At 39.9% G+C, this 15,620-nt stretch overlaps 2 protein-coding genes across 5 annotated transcripts in view; both read right to left on the reverse strand.

Moving 5' to 3' along the window:
- Positions 1-2,274: 2,274 nt before the first annotated feature.
- otx1 (orthodenticle homeobox 1) lies at positions 2,275-6,920 on the reverse strand. Its single transcript, XM_087802034.1, has 4 exons — positions 6,736-6,920; positions 5,520-5,708; positions 4,552-4,703; positions 2,275-3,617 (listed from the first exon to the last, which is right to left on the reverse strand). The coding sequence occupies exons 2-4, from the start codon at positions 5,614-5,616 to the stop codon at positions 2,877-2,879; spliced, it is 990 nt and encodes a 329-aa protein (XP_087658160.1). The 5' UTR covers positions 5,617-5,708; positions 6,736-6,920; the 3' UTR covers positions 2,275-2,876.
- Positions 6,921-9,587: 2,667 nt separating this feature from the next.
- Positions 9,588-15,620, reverse strand: part of ehbp1 (EH domain binding protein 1) — a 199,868-nt gene continuing 193,835 nt past the window's right edge. For all 4 annotated transcript variants that reach the window (XM_087802015.1, XM_087802014.1, XM_087802016.1 and 1 more), the window contains 2 exons: positions 10,247-10,361; positions 9,588-10,177 (listed from right to left, as the gene is read on the reverse strand). In XM_087802015.1, coding sequence (XP_087658141.1) covers positions 10,087-10,177; positions 10,247-10,361 — 206 coding nt within the window. In that variant the 3' untranslated portion in view covers positions 9,588-10,086. The remainder of the gene's footprint in view (positions 10,178-10,246; positions 10,362-15,620) is intronic.

The raw sequence follows: 15,620 nt of genomic DNA on the forward strand, positions 1-15,620 counted from the left end.
TAGGTCACCGTGACCCTGAGATAACACAAGGGTTAAACCATTTATATGTATCCCTTGTGTTGCCTCTGGGTCAAAGGTCGGGAGGTTAAACTCGTCGGATGTGATTTTTAAAAAACACACTTTTTTTTTTCTTGTTCTGTTTCGACAACAAACGTGTTTAACGTCATAACAAGAAAAATGATGTGATTTTGAGACGTTTTTCTCTCGTTTCTCATCTTTAAACATCAGTGACACTCGTTTGTCGTTCATTAAACTTTAACGAACCTCAGACATGTGTCGTTGAAGGTCGAACTCGTTAACGACGTCACTAATGATCCGGACTCATGTCGCAGCAATTCAATAATAATGTTTTAATGTTGTGTAATAACTGGAGCGTCAAGTCTTTCTGATGTAGCAACAATGTTTTTACCTTCATTACAAAGTGTTATCTTAGTATTTAAACAGTATTATTTCAATAAACTTCATTTTTAAGCTTTGATGTAGAACCTTTAGTTTATTATCATAAAGCAATATATGCTTCATCTTGGTGTTTATATATAAATATATATAATAACTGAAGTACAAGTGTGTGTTTAAATGTGAGTTTAAATGTGTGTTTAAATGTGTGTTTAAATGTGTGTTTAAATGTGTGTTTAAATGTGTGTAAAGTAACGACGAGGATTAAAAAAACACATAATCGTGTCGAGATCAAGCCGGTGACGTCATCTCCAGCAGTTTAGAAGTTGAACTTCCGTTCACGTGGACACGCCCACAGGTTGTCCTCGGACTCACCTCTCAGGTGAACTACACGTCTTCACACCGAGATGCCAGTCTGGCGACAGTCGTCAGCCAATCAGAGACGAGGATGGAGTTGATCCTGCATGGAAACATCCCATCATGCTGGCGCGCGAATCTGCGCATCTCTGCGCAAATCTGCGCATCTCTGGCCTCGAGACTCGACGGTGTTCTGCAGCCTCGAGTCTCACCTGGGCCTGAAACACACCTGGGCCGCGGTTCCGGTTGACTTCCTGGACAAGTGCAGAAAAAATGTCAACAATTGTTTGTCTTTTCACGTAAATATTATTGACTTAATAAAGTTTAAATAGCGAGTTTAATGTGTCGATCAAAGTGAATTAAAAATAATAATCAATTTAAAGTTTCATCACATTTAATAACAAATAGAAACTTCTTTTTTTTCTTTAATCGTTTTGCCAACTTAACATATATTTTAAGCGTTTATCAATCGTATCGTTTTATTTCCAATAATAGTTTGAATTAAATAAAAGTTCCCATGTTTTCCTCCGTTAACATTTTCAAATCTAATGGTTGAATAAATAAAAAAAGCTCCAAACAAACGAATAAACTGGAAGAACAACATTCATGTTCAAACATGATTTAAATAACATTTACGGACTAAAAATATCCTGAAAATAAGGCTGAGCTGCTGCGAGCGTTTAGAGCCTCGAGGCGTAGATTTGTTTGTTTAATTTTACGAGCTTTAAACTTAAACCGTTAAAGTTTTGTCTTTTCATAGTTAATCCGTTAAGTTAAGCGTTGATCGCGCGCGACGACAAAAATAATATCTTAAGCGATCTATAAATATAAATAATTACTTACATGATTGGATTCATTTAATTTTAATAGTAAATATTTCAAGATAAATCAATTGTTCAACGGACAAATATATTGGGTTTAAAAATTATTTACGTCCGGAAAGATTATAACTTGGTTTTATTGTGAATTAATTCAACCGTTAATTTGACGAGATTTGACGAAATGAAACGAAGTTCAGTTCAAGCGCGGGAAAAAACGCTTTTTTTAATTTAAGTATTTATGTCTCGTGATATATTTTTACCTTTTATTCTGCAACTTTATAATCACATTGTTTGACAAAATGGAAACAATAAAAGTTATCTGTCGATAAATGCAGCAGAATTGAGTATCATTTATTTATAAAGAGGGAAGAGTTTGATTATAATCTAACATGTGTTTATCATTTAAGATGCTTTAACGTCACATACTTTAAAAATAAAACATTTAATCGGAACAATGTAAATATATTTCCATAGTATTGACATAAATAACTGGTTCTTTCTAAAGAGCAACTTTAAATGACTTTAAACATTAAATAAAGTTTAAATTAAGATTGTTTTAAAATCTTCTTCACAGTGTCGAGCGTGACATTGAACATCTCTTTGAAGGTGACCTTCACGAGCAGACCCTGAACGCACCGTCGGCGACAATAAAACAAGCGTTAGAATCCAAGAGTAAATATGACTGAACGGATCTTTATTGATGACATGTATGTAAAGGTTCGTCTCAAAGATACATTCAACATCTCACTGGCATTTTTTTGGGGAAATAGAATTTTGCACATTTTTCTCCCCAAAAAAAGGGCAAAAACTGGTTTTGACTGGAGGATCAAGTGCTTCAGTCGTGTTCGCTGGTTAGAACGACCGCGAATCTTTCAGCTCCTGCACGCGTCGCCAGAACATCTCCAAACAACGTCTAAAGCTGAAGTTATGGCCAATTTCTTCTCTTTGGAATATTTGAAAAGATTTACATACAAGTTTTTTTTCTTCCTTTTTTTTCCCTCCCAACGTGTAATAAACAGAAACACCTAATCATGGTCACTGTAACTGACCCAAATACTTATTTACAGCCTTCAGCTCCGGCGCGAGCTGACTAGAGATCTCTGTCCTAAAATAACACATTTCAGAAATAAAAACTGTACAGGGGTCGGAGGTCAGAAAGGAGGCCGGTATTCCTCCCGTCCGTCAAAAAGTTTTATCCAGCAGGTCGAGGAGGAAAAACGTTTCACAAAAGTCGCTGAGAAACAGGAGTCGTCGTCGCTCGCGGTCACTTCTGGTCCATAATCTCTCTTTTGTGCGACCGGATCACAAGACCTGGAACCTCCAGGAGGCCTGGTCTTTGTAGTCCAAGCAGTCCGTGGCGTTAAAGTTGAGCTTCCACGAGGACGCCGCCGTCTGCTCCTTGTAATCCAGGCAGTCGGAGGAGTTGAAGGCCAGACCGGAGCCGCCGTAGGCCTGGTGGTGGTGGTGGTGGTGGTGACCCGAGGACTGGCCGATGTGGTGGTGCGGGTGACCCGGCATGGACGAGGCGGTCATGGGGCTGAGCTGGTGCGGGTGGTGGTGGGAGTGCATGGGCGCCAGGTAGGAGCTGCAGTCCACGCTGCTGAAGTAGGAGCCGGACGGCGCCGGGTAGCCCTGGCCGTAGCCCGGGGTCTGGTTGTAGGACATGGGGTAGGAGGTGGCGGCGGCGGCGGAACCGGACATGGAGCGCTGCATGCAGGAGGCGTTGGACGGGGGTCCGGGCTCGGGCGCCGCGGCGGCAGCCGGAGCGTTGCCGGGGGAGATGGCGGGACTCCAGATGGAGGAGACGCTGCTGATGGAGCTGGAGGTCGCCGCCGCCGCCGCCGCCCCGTGATTGGTGGAGGAGGACGAGGAGGACGAGGAGCCGGTGCTGGACACGGCGGGCGGCGTGAACTGACCGCTGCTCTCCGAGCCCGTGCTCTCGCGGGCCGGCGACGACTTCTTCTTGGGCGGCCGGGCTTTGGCGCCGCTGCTGCCGCTCTGCTGCTGCTGGCGACACTTGGCTCGCCGGTTCTTGAACCAGACCTGCACACAAGGACGGCAGCTGGCGGTGAGACCGGGGTCTACGGGGGACACGCCGCGAGTACATTATGGGGGAAAATTGCAGGTTATTAGCGAGCGAGGTTCACTTCCGAGGCCCGGGACCGTCCGGGGGTCCAATTTCATAGCTGGTCGACGGCTCCCAGATAACAGGCTATTGGGTTTCGCCGCACAGTTGGGTAACCGGAGACGCCGAGTGGCTCGGATCATGTCGAGCGTTTTGTTTCACACACACATTCTCAGAAGAACCGGGCCTGTGGGCCGAGGTTTCCTCGTTAATTCCTCTGAAGAGTCGCGTTTGTTCGACACCGTGTTTGTGTGTTTACTGCTCACGTGGGTCTATTTACCGAGCAGATATTAGTCACGTGACCAGGATTAGGTGGCGAAGGATCACGTGACGAGAGGCTTTAACTTATGAATGAATGAAAGAATCTGACTCAGTGACTCAGGTGATCACATGATGTATTGGCAGTAATCGATATAAATATCGAAATAAATCGCGATTATTTAATTAGTCTGTAAACTGCGACGATCAATATTAACAGTTTAAGATAAATAAAAAATAACATTCGTAAATATTATTATTAACTTTTAAATTAAACCTCACGAGTTACACTGAGACTGTAAATGAAACAGTTTTGTTTACGGAAGCAAATGTCACTGGTTTGTTGTGAATAAAGTTTTGTTTGTGAGTCTAACAAGCTAACGCTAATGCAGCTAATGACGCAGCAGGTTTTAATTTAATTAATTACTGTCTAAATAAATAACGTGCTCTTGGTAAATATTAGTTTTAATTTCGATGACGAGACATTCACGGGTTTAAGAGACGAAATTAACGCAATTAAAAAACACACTTTTAATGACTTTCATCGACGGTCGCTGAAGGTTCCGGGCGGAACCAAGTGAAGAAGGTTCTCACCTGGACTCTGGACTCCGGCAGGTTGATCTTCAGCGCGACCTCCTCCCGCATGAAGATGTCCGGGTACCGCGTCTTCGCGAACAGAGCCTCCAGGACGTCGAGCTGAGAGCGAGTGAAGGTCGTTCTCTCCCGCCGCTGCTTCCTCGGTGTCGCTGGGGAAGTAAAAGAGTGAAGCACCGGTGAGATGAGCAGGATGTGGAGGTGAAAATGTTTTTTATATTTAATCATTTATCCTCTTGTTTTTTAATTAAAATCTTTTTTATATATATTTAAGTTCGAGGATTAAGCGCTTTCCTCCAACTATAAAACATTCAACATTAATCGATTAATCGAACTCTAAATACTAAATAAATAATAAACAAAAAACGCGTTTTTAATAAACCGATAGATTATATTTAACCGTCTTTGTGTCAAACTCATTTATCTAGAAAGTCTCAATAATGCGTCTAACATAAAGTCAATAAACTAAAAACTTTCTATTTTAACGCACGAAAAATACACAAATATATATTTAAGGAAACATTACAAATACAGCGAATGTTTCCATTCGAACAACCGCTTTGATTTGTAAAACGAGTCACTTTAAAACACGCGAACAAAATCTACTTTTAACTATTTTCAAACTTGAACGTTATCCTCGAGAATTGACTTTATTTATCTTATTTTTTCTCACAAAGTTTCGCATCTAAAAAAAAAAGCTACATTTCTATGCAAAATAAAAATAAAAAACCGGCAACAATAAAAATCACCTGAAGTAAAATTAAAACCTTTAACGACTGAATGGGTTTAAACGAACTTTGGGTTTAAACGGTTAAATGTTTAACTAAGTCGCTTATTTATTATTTAAGAGAAATAAATTGTTTAGATTAAACCAAGACACTAACGTAGGTTTAAATCACATTAATCTAACTATGACTCGCAGTATTAACAGGTGAGTAACTAGTTCTCGCTCCCGCTGGGGGGCTCACCTGGGTACCCCACTGAGGGGTGCAGCAGGTCCATGGCCGCGCCGCTGAGCCCCAGGCCGTTGACGCCGTAGGGAGACTGCTTGAGGTAGGACATCATGCTACAGGCGCTCACTGCTCCCCCGAGCTCAGGCCACTGAGACTTGCCTCGATGGTGCTGCAGCTTGACGGGCGCCTGGTCCGTGTGAGCGACTGTGGAGACATCAGGGGTTCATGATTTATACTTAGAATAAACTTGTGTTTCAGTCAAACAACGACAATGATTGTTGAAGAAGAAGAAACGGCGATGTAAACGTTTACAATCACTTGAAACTAAAATGTGTTTTAAATCTTAGTCTTTTTTTAAACCCGGTTTACGTTTCAAAAATCATAGTTTTCGTTGCAATTATTCGTTTTAAACGAACCTCACACACTTTCTCCTTATTTGACAATTAATATTCTACAATTTAAGAGGGTTTTTGTAACTTAAAAAAAGTCCGGATACCATCTTTACATTTTAAAATCGATAGTATTCGAATTTAAATTGTAATTTAAAGTTTTATTAAATCACGCTTGTGTTTCTAAAAATTAACTGAAAATTTCGGTTTAGTATTAAAAAAGAAATACCGGGAATAAAGTGTGAATGTATTACGTGATTTATATTAATTTACATTTTCTTAAACTATAATTCAAGTCTAGTATTATTAATATAATTACAGCTTAAGTTTTAGCGAATTAAATTCTTGCATTGACAGTTATTGCTTTTACAACATTATTCTTTAAATATAACACTTTAAAATAATGATTCTAAATATTTTCATTATAAAACGTGGTTTTAAATTTGAATTCCTGTTATTTTCGAAGAACAATCTTCTTAATAATAATAAAAGTAATAAAAACACGCGTTTAATGGACTTTTCCAGGTTTTTACTCGACGACGTTTTTGCGACAGTTTCACTGAGTTCTATAAACGTTGTATATATTTATAAATGTTAAAAACGCGCATCTAGTCTCGGCCTCGGTTCAAACCTCTGGAGCAGAAGCTCAATGGAGCCTGAATTAAATTAGCAGATAATTTGAACAAAGATTCGAGGACCTCCAGCAGCTCATCTCCTGCAAATGAAGTGAATTAGAATTTAGATGAAGCTCCGGGAGCTCGAGCTCTTATCGCGCCAATAATGAGCTGAAAACACGCTCGTGGAGGCGCGTCTGCTCGGAGAGTTACGGTAGACGGTCTTACCTGGAGGTGGCGAGTCTTTCTGGGACAAAAGTATCCAGTGAAGGAGGATCAGAGACCCGCGACCGGACGGAAGCTCGTCGACATGACGGAGAAACAAACGTCAGATCCTGAGATTATTCTCTTCTTCGCGCGCGAGCCTCCTTTATTTTCAAATAAATCAAGCTCGTGCGTGTCTGTCAGGCTTGAGGTGCAGACAGATGGAGATCGATCACCTTCTGTCCGCCTGCGCCTCTAAGAGCCGAGGACACCTGCGGGCGCGCCTCCTGCAGCCAATCAGCGCGCCGCCGCCGCCTGACGGACGGCGCGCGCAGCCAATGGACGCGCGGCAGAAGCGAAGGAGGGCGGAGCGGAAGACAGTGGCCCCGCCCCCTCGTCCCGCCTTCACTCGCTCCGCCGACGAACCGCCGCAGAAACAAGTTTAAATTAATTTAACGCGGATTTTAATTAAACAAAAAGACACTTTAAAGTGTTGTTATTCAGTTGAGACACTTCACTCTCAGACCCACGTTATTATTCACAGAAAGATGGAATTAGAGGTCAACGGCGTGTGACCCCCGAGAACACACGAGAAATACATTTATTTATTTTTAAATAAACAGCGAGTTAAATTCAAACGTTTTGATATCTGTGTCGCACACACATGCCTCCCGCGCGCCTCCTCACGCACACACACACACACTCATGAATATTAATGCGCTCTAATCCCCATTTAGAATTACATTTGAGGATGGTTGACGTAAAGTTTAATAGGAACAGACTCGCACTCAGAAGAGACGCGCGCGCGCTGAAATGATGCACTTTGTGCGCTTTAATGTGAACGAACACACACACGCACACACACACGCACACACACACACATGCACGCGCAGGCCAGAAAATATCGTTTACATGTAAATAATATTAGCGAGATATTTGAGAAAATATTTAAATCGGAAAATAAAAGTGTGTTTGAAACAAAATAAAACAAACAATACTTGCTGTGTGTGTGTGTGTGTGTGTGTGTGTGTACGCGTGTCCGTCTCTCTCTCTCTCTGGGTGTGTGTGGTTCAAAAAGTCTTAACAAATGATAGATTAAAAGAGTTTTTTTTTTAATTTGCTGTGCCTGAGGCGCCGAGGAAGGTACCTGAACGCATCACGTCGCTCAATCTGATGGTTGTGTGTGAATGAGTGAATAAACGACGGAACATACACACACACACACACACAAACTTCCTCTCTCACTCACACACACACACACATACACGGCAGGCAGGTTTTGCGTAAATCCACGCTGCAGGTACAACACAATTGTGCACTTGAAAAAAATATTCAAGCAGATTTCAAGTGTGTATACACACACACACACACACACACACACATGTACACACATGTACACACACACGTACACACACACACACACACTAAATGAGGTAAAAGGCCATTGAACAAACATCACAAAGAGACGCGTTATTCTGACATTTCATGTTTTTTTGGGGGGTGAGGCGGGAGTGAGACCCCAGATTAAACCCCCCCCCCCCCTCAACAAGTATCAAGTTATCAAGCTTTTGTAATAAGAGTATTTGTCTAATCCCAAATTGCAGTTGAATTTTCTTCTGAGCCGCTAAAGCTCGGGATTAGCGCCGGGAGAGGAGGAGGGAAACCTTCTGCTCCCTCGGCCGACGCCTGGATTTGGATGCGGGTCTGAGGAGACGTTTGTCGGCGCGCATTAAAACCGTGATGCGTTCAGGAGCAGAAGCTCCGGGAGTCTTCAGGTGTCGCAGCCCGAGCTCAGGAGCAGGAGGCCGGACACCTGAGGTCCGAGGACTCGCTGCTGCGGAAGAAAAACGCGCTTCGAACAAGTGACTCTATTTGAGTCTTTGAACGAAGAACCAGAGACTCAAGTGTTTCCACGACGAACGAAGTCCGGGTCCTCGCGGGGACGGAGGCTCGGGGGCCGGGAGGACCGAGGCTCGGGGGCCGGAGGAGGACGTCTGCTGTCACAAGCGATTTTCCTGCTTTAATCGCGGATGGGAGGCTGCCTGCGGGGCGGATGGAAGCCCGAACCAAACACGTCCGGATTTTTTATTCACGCTTCTGACAGGTGGAACTAAAATGAAAGCGATTAAAGATTTTTTTTTTTCTCGCTCCATCCACTGGAGACACCGACGCGCCGCGGTCACGCTCGCCGGCGACGGTGCTCTGTGGAGCGGGCATCAGAACGAGGAGACCCCGGTGGAGAGCGCGGTTCATGGATCACAAACTGAACTTTAAGGTTCAAAGATAGACTCGATATTATTTATCAATCGTTCGATTATCTTCAGATAAAAGCGACGATGTTTAAAAACTTCATCAAGAATCTCCTCCCGCGCTTTAATTCACGTGTTTGTTTCAGAAGCTGTTTGTGTGTTTATTCATTTATTTGACTTGTTCTGAGATGTTAAATATAAGACGTTTTTTGGCGGATCTTTTTGAATGACGTTGAAGTTCTGCGCGAAATAAATCTTGTTTATTTTTGGAACAACTTTTTTAACGCGAACTAATATTAGTTTTTGTTAAAAAACAATAAAACTACGAGGAAGAAATTCAGAAAATTGTTTAAAGAAATATAAAAATACGGTCAAGAACAAAATATAACTTCAAGATTTAAGTTGAACAAACGAATAATCGTTTGGTTTTAAGAAGTTTATTTAAAGTTTGTTTTAAATAAACTTCTAAAGGATAAAAGATCGAAAATAAAACAATGATTGAAATAATTTGATGAATTACATCCAAATATTTAAATTCCAAAACTTTTATTTCGTCTCAATTTAACAACAAAAAGTTCTTGAATCGCAAACAAAACGAAAAACAAATGAAAAAAAAAAGTTGACAAGTTTTTTTTGTAAATTAAAAAACGGACTTTATTGATGTTTGTATTAATGACAGAAGAATAAATAGGATAAACACGCGCAGGAGCAGAACAAACACATGGAAACATTTCTCTTTCTTTTCTGAATAAATACAAACAAAAGTTGTTTAAAGAGAAACAAAATGGTGTCGTGACGTTTTTTCACGTGAAGCAGCTTCAAAAGTACAATAAATAAAAGATAAAGTTCTTAAAATCGATGTTTCCAGGAGCAGGAAGTGAAAGAAAAATAATGTTCATTTACAAGATGATTATTCTTTTTTAAAATCTTTTGGTAAAACTGCTTCAAGCCGAGAAAAGTTTGTAAAAAATAGCAGAAAACGATGCAGGGTTTTTAAGACATGAACAGGTTTGAACGTTAGCGCCACCTTCAGCTCAGTAAACGTGATTATATGAAGTACCTGTCGGAGTTCGAAGTTCAAACGAAGAGAAATAAAAACGAGAGTCGAGTTTCAAACCATCAAGTCTCACTGAAGCAAACACTTCTCCTCTCGCTTGGTCATCTTCCCTTTGTTCTGCTCCAGGGTTCTCTCCAGGTGCTCGTCCTCCTCCTCGGCCCTGTGGACGACACCGGAGGTCAGGGCGGGACTCGGACCCGGGACTCCGACCCGAGACCTTCTCACTCACTGTTTCTCCTGCGCGTCCAGGTCTCGCACCAGCGCGTCCCTCTTGTTGACCAGGATGACCAGCTCGTCCAGCAGCAGCTGCTCGCGTCTCTTCTGGGCCTCGGTCTTCTGCCAGTCTGTGGAGACACCTCTGGTCACGAACCTTCAAGAACCTTCAAGAACCTTCAAGAACCTTCTGACTCGTCCGCACACGCCTCAGTCGACCGACACGCAGGAATCTAACGGAAGTTTGACGAACTTCATTTGTTTTCGTTCGGTTTCAACATTAACCCTCGTCGTCGACCTTTGACCCAGAGACAACACAAGGGATACCTCAAACACGTTTGTTTTCTGGGCCTTCTGGTCACCCTGACCCAGAGACAACACAAGGGTTGAACATATTAACAACAAATAAACATAATTGTTTGTATTTGTGTTTTGAATCTTATCTTCACAATAATAATAATACAAATATTTTAAAAACTAACATAATATCGATAATAATTCTAGACTCGATAAGAAACACTTTTGAAACGGAAAAGACGTTTAAAAGCAAATAAAGATTCAGGAAGAAGATCAAAAGGCCTCTCAGACTCAATGGTTCCAGTTATTGATCGTACGATACGTGTTTAAATAAAAAAAAACTTCTCCGTCAAGGAGAAACGTTTCAATAAAGTTGTTGTTAAAGACTCTTGTTTACTAACAAACAAACAAGTCCCAGATGAGAAGATAAACAGTGCAGGAAGGGGCCCCACAGGGTCCAGGTGGGTCCCTGATCCAAATCCCCTCTGCCTCTCCCTGGAGGTGGAGCTGCCCCGCTGGAGGGTCTGGGTCCCCCCGGAGGTTCACATCCGCCCCCCGCCCCCCTGGACCCCCGCCCCCCTGGACCCCCGCCCCCCTGGACCCCCGCCCCCCGCCCCCCGTCCACAACATCAACAAGTTCGAAACAGAAGACGCTCGTGAAGATGGTGTTGATTCGTCTTCAGGCGACACAAGAAGCTACAAATCACACAGAAACACACTCATGTCAACACCTTCGTCTTTGTTGTGCGTCGGAGCTAATAGTAGCTACTTAGCGGCGAGAATGAGGCCCTTGTGTCGGAGGTTAAACTAATATTTGACTCCAGACCAGGTTCTGTGAGACAAAGACGAGTCGGTTATGTTTGGAACTAAGAAGTTAAACTATCACAACAATAATCTATAAAATAAATACTTAAAGGTGAAGAGTTTAGGTTTTTTTCTGCCATTACTCTGCGCCTGTTAGCATGTTAGCACGTTAGCATTAGCTGCTATTTAAAGACAGTAAACTTTATGTTTCCTTTCAGAACTTCCTGATGTTCCTGGAAGTAAAAACAGTCAAAACCTCTGAAACAAAATGTTCAAAATAATGATCGATTATTAATGTCTGAGGAGTTTTGAAAAACTATATATTTTCTCTGAACAAACTGTTAAAACTAATAAATCACATGTTTGTGTTTTTACTCTTTTTCTCTGAAGGTTCGTCCCTGAAGATGTTTGCGACCTTTGACCTCAAACCACGATGAACTTTAGACACGTTTTCATCGCAGCAACATCTAGAACTTGATGGTGGAAAGAAGGAGCTTCATTGGCTGGTCTAAAGTTAGTGGAGAGTCAAAATGGTGGCTCGGAGAAGTAGTTCCTCTAAAGATTTGTTTTGATAGATATTGTTTAACATGTTGTAACTTTAACTAAATATCTTTTTAACGATTGTTTCGTTTCCACGGATTTGATCGACATGTTCAAAGTTAAAAACAACAAAAAACAACAAAACAAAACATGAGAAAAAACCAAAGTACACGTGGATTTGATTGAGAAACAATTTAAATTAGAATCAAGAAAAAAAATTAACTTTCGTAAGAAAACATTTATGTAAACATATGTTTTTCTATTTTTTGATTCAATAAAAAAAGAGAAATCATTTTTATTTTCTGTCTTCATTCAGGTCAAAAGTAGGTTAATTTGATTGTTGTCTAAAGTTAGTGGAGACTCAAAATGGTGGATTCTGTGTGTATTTATGTCGAATCTTCCTTCTCTGGCTCTGATTGGTCGACACTCTTGCAAAAGATATTTTTATTTTCTTGTTGTTAGCATGTGTAGCATATGTCGCTAACACCAGTAACAGCTACATTGACAGGAGTTCAAACTAGCTAACTAGCGTAAACTAAACTCTTAAGTTTATTGATTGATTTGAGTGACAGTTGTGTGTTTGTAGCGTCTTTAGCGACGACTCTTGTTGTCGTCGTGTTTAAAAGCCGCTGCTGTCGTCGCTGCAGCATCAATATTTATCTGCCATTGATGCCGCAGAAAAGCGACGTGTGAAAATGCCAGCACCCGAAAATAAGTGTGTTATTAAAAATAAATATCCCCCCCCGTCCTGTTGCATTGTGGGATGTGTTTGCAAGTCACGCTGAGCTCGGCGTGTTTGTCCTGAAAGGTCTTCGCTGGTCTTTGAAGTCGAGCTCAGAGCGAACACACAATATTTAGACTTTTCTCTCGCAGCAAATTTACTTTTTCTCAACAAATATTACAAGAAAAACATTTTGTCGTCGACTGTGACGAAGAATTTGACTTTAAAGAGTTTTTGACTCGGTTTGATTCTTTCAGACTGACTTCCCAGCGACACACACACACACACACACACACACACACACACACACACACACACACACACACCTACACACACACACACACGCACACACACACACACACACACACACAAACACACACACACACACACACACACACAGGCACCTACACACACACACACGACACGCACGCACACACATCTACACACACACACACATGCACACACACACATCTACACACACTCACCTACACACACACACACACATACATCTACATACAGACTCACACACACACATCTACACACACACACACACACACACACACATCTACACACACACACACACACATACATCTACACACACATACACACACACACACACACACACACACAGGCACCTACACACACGCACACACACACACACACACCTACACACACGCACACACACACACACACACACACAGGCACCTACACATACACACACGACACGCACACACACACATCTACACACACACACACATGCACACACACACATCTACACACACTCACCTACACACACACATACATCTACATACAGACTCACACACACACACATCTACACACACACACACACACATCTACACACATCTACACACACACACACACACACACACACACACACACACACAGACTCACGCACACACACATCTACACACACACACACATACACACCTACACACACACACACACACACACACACCCACATCCACACACACACACACACACACACACACACACACACACACACACACACACACACACACACACACACACACACACACACACACTGAGGTATGCAGGAGTTAATCCTCACAACTTCTCAGCCAAGAAGCCAGAGTAACAGGGAGGTGAGCAGCTGTCAATCACCCGGCAGAGTCCCGCCCCCCTCATTAGGAAGGTAAACAATAAAGGATCTGATGAGAGACGTGACCAGAGCGAGGCATGCTGGGTAACCAGACACCCCGGAACAAACACAACACCGACTAACTGACAAGCCCCGCCCCCCCGCCCAGAGGTTAAAGAGAGGGGAGGACGACTCACATGGTGCGTTCACAGGAGCCGTAACCATGTGAGTCCATGAACGCCACACAAGAATGCGATGGTTCAAATCCCAGCCCCCCCTGAACCCCCCCGAACCCCCCCCTGAACCCCCCTGAACACTGGGTCGAGGACAGACGAGTGACGTCACTTTAATCTCTTGAGGGTCAAAGTCAAGAAAGTGTTTTTGACGTTTAAATGTTTAGTTTCAAAGTTGAAACTATTTGTTTGGAGTCGAAACAATCATGTGTTTGTTAAACTAAACTGTTATTATGTTGTTATTAAACAGTTATTAACAAAAACTCATCAAAGTCATGAAAACATCAAAGTTATTAACAAAAACATTGAGTTCGTTAACAACGACTCATCAGATTTAAAGGTTATATTGGACAATATTGTCATTTATACTAATATTATAAACATTTAACATCAAGAAAAATGTAAAACTATGTTTTCAAAGTCTCTGGACACGTTAAGAAGTTTTTTTCTGTAAAAATCAACTGCAAACGAGTGAAATACTTTTTTTTAATTAATTTTATTTCCATCCGTGAATAAATCGACAAACTCATGGATGAAGTTTTATCTCTTGATGTAAAGACAACATTTAAAAGAACAAAAACACTGAGAATAAGTTAATTTAAAGTCACAACTGCTTTAATATAGTCTATGTATATATATTTAATATATTCTATGTATATATATTTAATATACTCTATGTATATATATTTAATATATTCTATGTATATATATTTAATATACTCTATGTATATATATTTAATATATTCTATGTGTATATATTTAATATACTCTATGTATATATTTTGAATATATTCTATGTATATATTTTGAATATATTCTATGTGTATATATTTAATATATTCTATGTATATATTTTGAATATATTCTATGTATATATACATTTAATATATTCTATGTGTATATATTTAATATATTCTATGTATATATTTTGAATATATTCTATGTATATATATTTAATATATTCTATGTGTATATATTTAATATAGTCTATGTATATATTTTGAATATATTCTATGTATATATACATTTAATATATTCTATGTGTATATATTTAATATATTCTATGTGTATATATTTAATATAGTCTATGTATATATATTTAATATATTCTATGTATATATATTTAATATATTCTATGTGTATATATTTAATATAGTCTATGTATATATATTTAATATATTCTATGTGTATATATTTAATATACTCTATGTAAATATATTTAATATATTCTATGTGTATATATTTAATATAGTCTATGTATATATATTTAATATATTCTATGTATATATATTTAATATATTCTATGTGTATATATTTAATATAGTCTATGTATATATATTTAATATAGTCTATGTATATATATTTAATATATTCTATGTGTATATATTTAATATAGTCTATGTATATATATTTAATATATTCTATGTGTATATATTTAATATACTCTATGTATATATATTTAATATATTCTATGTGTATATATTTAATATATTCTATGTGTATATATTTAATATACTCTATGTATATATATTTAATATATTCTATGTGTATATATTTAATATATTCTATGTATATATTTAATATATTCTATGCGTATATATTTAATATATTCTATGCGTATATATTTAATATATTCTATGTATATATATTTAATATATTCTATGTGTATATATTT

Source organism: Callionymus lyra, chromosome 11 (genome assembly GCF_982586985.1).
Source record: "Callionymus lyra chromosome 11, fCalLyr1.hap1.1, whole genome shotgun sequence".
Taxonomy (NCBI): Eukaryota; Metazoa; Chordata; class Actinopteri; order Syngnathiformes; family Callionymidae; genus Callionymus; species Callionymus lyra.

What these genes read in the sequence shown, in the direction of transcription:
- otx1 (XM_087802034.1), bottom strand. Translation starts at nt 5,616, where the DNA reads ATGATGTCCTACCTCAAGCAGTCTCCCTACGGCGTCAACGGCCTGGGG. An exon ending in CCCCTCAGTGGGGTACCCAG is followed by an intron (nt 4,704 to 5,519) that starts GTGAGCCCCCCA and finishes TTACTTCCCCAG; the next exon opens with CGACACCGAGGAAGCAGCGG. An exon ending in TGCCGGAGTCCAGAGTCCAG is followed by an intron (nt 3,618 to 4,551) that starts GTGAGAACCTTC and finishes CCTTGTGTGCAG; the next exon opens with GTCTGGTTCAAGAACCGGCG.